Source organism: Montipora foliosa, chromosome 13 (assembly GCF_036669935.1).
Source record: "Montipora foliosa isolate CH-2021 chromosome 13, ASM3666993v2, whole genome shotgun sequence".
Taxonomy (NCBI): domain Eukaryota; kingdom Metazoa; phylum Cnidaria; class Anthozoa; order Scleractinia; family Acroporidae; genus Montipora; species Montipora foliosa.
This window is the reverse complement of record NC_090881.1, coordinates 18,277,918-18,283,695: the sequence shown is the minus strand read 5'-3', so window position 1 is coordinate 18,283,695 and position 5,778 is coordinate 18,277,918. Positions and strand designations below refer to the sequence as shown.

General features: G+C 41.6%; 1 protein-coding gene across 1 annotated transcript in view; it reads right to left on the bottom strand.

The window, feature by feature from the left end:
- The window catches only part of LOC137981796 (monocarboxylate transporter 10-like), a 9,649-nt gene extending 4,114 nt beyond the window's left edge, over positions 1-5,535 (bottom strand). The window contains exons 1-2 of the mRNA XM_068828843.1: positions 4,392-5,535; positions 2,688-3,262 (exon numbers count right to left, since the gene is read on the bottom strand). Of these exons, the coding sequence (XP_068684944.1) occupies positions 2,688-3,262; positions 4,392-5,535 (1,719 nt within the window). The remainder of the gene's footprint in view (positions 1-2,687; positions 3,263-4,391) is intronic.
- Positions 5,536-5,778: the final 243 nt, after the last annotated feature.

Below are 5,778 nucleotides of genomic sequence, written 5' to 3'. Positions count from 1 at the left end.
CACTCACTGCTCTATTACTATCACTCATGTTCCCCGTTCAAGCCTGGATATTTTTTAGGCTTTCTTCGCAGCTGCTTAATTTTCCGGATCATTTCATATAATATATATCATTCATTCATTCAACCATAGTTAATAGAGGGGAATGGTTGTGAAACCCGACAAATTTCTTTGTTGTATGTTTTTGTTCTCTTTTTTGGCCTTGACTGTGCACAAAAGACAATAGTTGTTTACATCGTACTGAGGAACTAACCAAGAGAAACGTGTGCATTACATAATTCATGCATAGTGTGTGAGCGCAAAACAAAAGATTGTGCACGGTCGTGGACTTTCCAGCCTAAATCTTGGCATCTTTGTTTGCTCCTTTGATGTTTGCCGAGCTTCAAAACCAGTTCCCTCTTTTAAATATAGCACTATCTTTGTGTCATCAGCTTTAAGTGTCACCGATGCCTGGTCCCTCGCGGAGCTCCTCGAACCGAAGGCGCGCAGGGACCACAATGCAAATATGGTATCCCATGGATGCGAGAAATTTTGGTTTTGGTTATGATGAATTATGATGTCATTGTACGACGTCCGTACCTTCCGTTCGTTCAATTTTTCATAGAAGCCAACACCCGAAATGTGGCACTGATGAAACCGGTTTTTTTTGGCGGGAAGTTACATCGGCTAGAACCCGTGTTTTCGGCGGGAAGTTTCATGGCTGGTGTACTGCAGTTGACAGCATTGTAATTAAAAAGAGCAAAAATTTTGAAGACAACCAAAAGACAACTTGAGCTAAGTTTTTTTGAATATGTGGTACAACGAAGAAAGAAGAGAAAGAAACCGTTGAGCAGGCGACGAATAAGCCATGTTCAAAGGGAAAGAGTGCGTCTGAGAGCACAATAAAACTGGTGAATTATCAATGACAAACAACCAGAGAGGAAGTAGGAAAGAGCCCGAATTAAGAGACGAAATTATAGAGACGAGCAGCGGAAGAATCGAGGAAGAAACAGCAAGCAGAACGCAGGCTGAATAATGATGACGAAAAACGGCAAAAAGAACAAGAAAGAGCACGGGAGAGCGAGAGAAGAGCACTAATTTACAGAAATAAGCAGGCCCAACTGGTATTATGGTAAGCAGACTTGTTATAAAAATATCTAAACAAAAAAACATAAACTAATAATAATTGAGTGACATAAGCATAAGCATAAGAAAAAGGAATCGTTTCCAATTTCTTATCCTTATGCTTATGTCACGTTTATAACTGTGTAAACCGGGTGCAGCATAAACATAAGCATATTAAAGACCGAGGTGTCAGTTGTTTTTTATGCCAACGGATATTCAAGTTAATAGTGCCTAAGATGGCGTCCGAAAGTATTGTTTTTTTTTTAAACGAGAAACTTGCTGGGGGGCTTCGCAATTATCCCTGCCTTTGCGACAAATCGCCAGAAATAAAATTCTCGGTTCGCTACTCGCAGTTCCAGAGTCTCCTTGTTCTTTTCTCTTTCGAAAAATATCCCTTACCCAACAGGACCTCTTCAGTCTGTTTTCTCGTTTTCTCTCCTTTCGCCGTCGTCTTCTTCCGTCTATGAAGCAGAAGGAGTAATAGTAGGAGGAGAATTTCTTCAGACTTGGTCCGTCATTTTGGAAACGTTGCTCGAGTTGCAGCGAGTTTTTCTGGAGCTAACTGCGCTTGCGTATGTCACTTCTTTTATGCTTATGCAACAAGTGTGAACTTCGGTATGCTTATGCTTATGTTTATGTCGCAGTGTAAACCAGGCTTTAAAGATGAAAAAATGGGTCGTGCTGTACATGTGGCAGGCCAATTTGTACATTTCTTTCCGAGAGACAGCAGCGCGAAACGACCAAAATTAAAGTTTTGATGACGCGAGCAAACAACAGTGAATCCTTCCTTCTCTATCTTTACCTCAAAACCGTTCGTACCAATCCAGTTAACGGATTATTTTGCAAATATTGTACAACATGAACAAGATAGAATAATCGCGAAATTCTTAAGCATCGCAAAGCTCTATTTTGAAATGACTTTTTCGTTGCCGTGGCCGTTCTAGTTTCTTAAATTCCCTATTATTAACTTTTAAAACGGCTGCGCACCAATCAAAGGTCTTATAATATTGAGGTCATCAGGCCGAATCTGATTGGCCACTAGTTGGCGGTAAGTGTATTTTAGACTTAGATAAGACCATTCGCTCGTAAACCCCGTGCGCGAGTCCCATATTGGAGATATCGGTCTCTCCATGAGCCCATGAGTAGGAACGAGGAACTCCTGTACTAAGCCTATGTCACGGCATTTTTACAGACCATTCTATTTTTGGACTACCTTTGCCGCAAAACAACAAAGGCAGTTCCGGTTCGGTGACGCTATGACGTCAATCTAGTTTCCTGTGATTCAACATCGGGCTCCTGCGAGAGTCTCATCCGCAGGAAATTCAATTTAAAAATAAATCGGTCTGTGAAAATGCCGTGACAGGAATATATGGGAGTTGCTCGCTCGAACTCATGGACTCTTGGCCTCTCTGGGCTTATGGACTTTTTATGAAAGCCAAGTATTTTGAATTGCGGACTGTGTGGACTCAATGCGACTAAGGAGATAGCGGTTTTAGAATTTCTAAACCAAAAATGATATAATCGTTTTGAGGTTTTCTTGAAAGGGAACTTTCAATTTTAAAGTCGCGGTAAATTAAATCTCTTACCAGATGCACAAATGGAACAAAGTACCCAAGCTGAAATGTTCCTAGAGATATAAGCCAAATAACATATCCTTTATTCTTGAAAATGCTCCAGTCAAAAACCTTCCGCTTTTCTTCCCCTTTGTTCTCCGCGTCGTTGTACTGCGCGTATTTAGCGGGAACGGGACGGTAGCTTGCTCCGCACAATATCACAATGCTAAAAATTCCCGCCACGATGCGAAATGTATTTGCCAAACGGTAGCGTAGAAATAGCACTTGTATGGCTGGACCAATCACGAGAGTGCCGACTCCACTTCCAGCCGTTACCAAACCATTCACGATCGCTATTCGCCGTTTAAAATATTTTGAAAGTACGATGATTGTGGGAAAGTAACACAGGCTAGTTCCAGTTCCAAACATTAGGCCATAAGTGAAGTACAACGGGGGGAGACTGGTAACAACAGATGATAACAACAGTGCTAGGATACATACTAGGCCCCCGCAAATGGTGACGATTCTGCAACCAAGTCTTTCGCACAGGGAGGTTGTCAATGGACCAAGAAAGAACATAATACCAGTCGCGAGAGAGCCTACCCATGCTAAAATATAAGAAGGTGAAAGCAATTTCAAAACAGTTTTCCTTCCAAAATCATCAAAAACTGAACATTAGTTAGTTGCCTTGACATACTTTTACCTTTGACATGCTTTTTATTCGGTGATGTTGTTTTAATTAATATTATTTCACTATTAGGTTTTTCAGTCTTTGAAAGCGCATTAAATCTTCTAAATGCGCACATTCAGTATAAGAGGGTGCGGCTGGGGTTTCAATCTTAAGGACGGTGCCTACTATTGTTATTGCGCATACGTTCTGCGCATCACGAGATACTCGGATTTCCTATCGGCGGTGCTTATTAATACAGGGATATTTTTGCGCGGTTCAAAACTATGCGGAGAAAGTGGAATTTAGCAGGTAACCACGCATTTTTCAGAGATAATTAAGTTTGAATTTGGAAAAGAACGCCATACATTGCTTTGTATTTTAGAGCTTTTTACAAATATTGTTGATTAATTATCTTCGAAAAATGCGTGGTTACTCCCAATTTTCTTTTTGGATTTCAATAACACTTGTTAAGATCTGCTTTTCCCACATAGTCAGTAAACCGCGCAAAAATACCTTTGAATGAGTAGGCACCGTCCTTAATTCGGAGCAGGGACTTGCCCCCCACTAATGTGACCCGGGTTCGATTCCCATGCAGACTTCTTGACTGCGTCACGTGTGGGTTGTTGACTTTGTTGGTTCTCTTCCCTGCTCTGAGCGTTTTTTCTTTGGGTACTCCGATTTTCCCCTCTCCTCAGAAACCAACGTACGATTTGATAAGACTTGATGTGATTTCTGCACAGTGTCCCCAATTATTGTCTTAACGCTCAGTAAAGTTGACACCTATAAAAACTTCATTAATTCTTCTATCTAGGAAGTCTAGCTGCATGTCATCACAAAGGCAGGACTTTCTTCTCAATCATTTAAGGAGCCCCTATGTAGGTCTGGCCGGAGTTAAACGCACTCCTTCTCCCCCCCTCTACACTCAGCCAACCGGTTTATATAGTTACTACTAATTTAAGGTAGGGTTGTGGTACAAACCCTGCATGTTCCAGCGAATTCAACAAGAAGACGTATCGTCAGGGAGTCTAATGTAGCTGCAACTATCCGTATAAGCAGAAAAATCTCACCAGTGGCACCTCTTGGAGACTTCAATTCTTTAACCAATTCAGTGTAAACTATTCCTGCCGAGTTTTGCATCCCGAGCACCATAAATTGAACAAGAAATGCGCCAACACAAACGAACCACCCCCAACCCCCGTCGGGATGAGTTTTTGCCACGATGTGAGTGTTGACTGTGGAAAGACTGTTTGCTGATAGCTTTCCACTGCTGCTGCTGTCACTGATTTCGGTTTCTATGATTTCTGTGAGGTTATGTGTGAGAACCGATTCCATTTTAGTGACACAGTGTGTATCACTTGTGGAGCACGGTTTAACTTTGTTCTCCGTCGATTCACTTGATTTTGTGATGGTGACATTAAGTGTTTCTCGGAGTACCAAAGGAATATCCTGTAAAATGGGACTCATTGCTTTGGTGTCGTCCGCTTGTCCGTTCAAAGCATTTGTTCTCGGCTCGTTAGGAGATGAATCTTCCGTTGCAACCACAGTATCTTGTGAGACCCTTAATTTAGTTTCCAATTTGTTAATTTCAGGTATTTCGCCCAGCAGTTTTCTTTCTTGATTAGCGGCGTAAGACTCGGGAGACAATAATTTGTCCTTAACTGAGTGAAGTACATCTTTTACCAGTTTTAGACTGTCGCATACTATTTCTGCCTCCTGTCGATCTTTCAAGACCATATTTATCTTTTCGCAAGCGATTGTATAACTTTGTCTTATATCGTCTTTCCCTATGCAAGACAGCTGTCCATTTATTGGGGACAGCTCATTTCCAATTGAATACTCACTGTGGTTGCTTTCTACAGAGTCATCATCACCGCTTGAAGATTTTTGTTTCTCAGGCAGAATTTCTTTTGCTAATAAGTCCTCCCGTTGTTTCAAGCCCCGCTGTTTTTCTTGACATAAGACTAATTCTTTTTGGGTCAGTTTTGACTCCTGCGTCGCATCATTTTCAATTTTCTGGATGTCCCCCTCGTTCTCCTGTAGTTCACTGTTTGTTGCATCAATAGTTGTAGTGTTTGATGAACCCCCTTGCGCCAAACCTGAGCATCGGCTTCCAGTCCTTGGTGGCTCTGAATAAAAAAGCGCCCGGTCACATTCCAAGCCTGCGTAAACCAGTTCCGTTTTGTGTTTATTTTTTTCATGGTTCTCAGGCATTCTGGAAAAAATAGGTTTTTACAAGCAAGACAAGCTGCTGCTCACTGGCGGGGCAAGCTTTTTGTGTTAAAATCAACTTGGGTGCCTTCTGCTTAAAGGCCTTTGAAACAACCATTTATCGTCCGTTGTTGTTGTTGTGATCTGGAAAAAAAGAGTGATGTTATGGTCAATAAAACCGGGTTGAAGGAACGGAAACTTTCCTTGATAAATTCCGTCATTTTGCAAAATAGAGCTTAAAGTGCG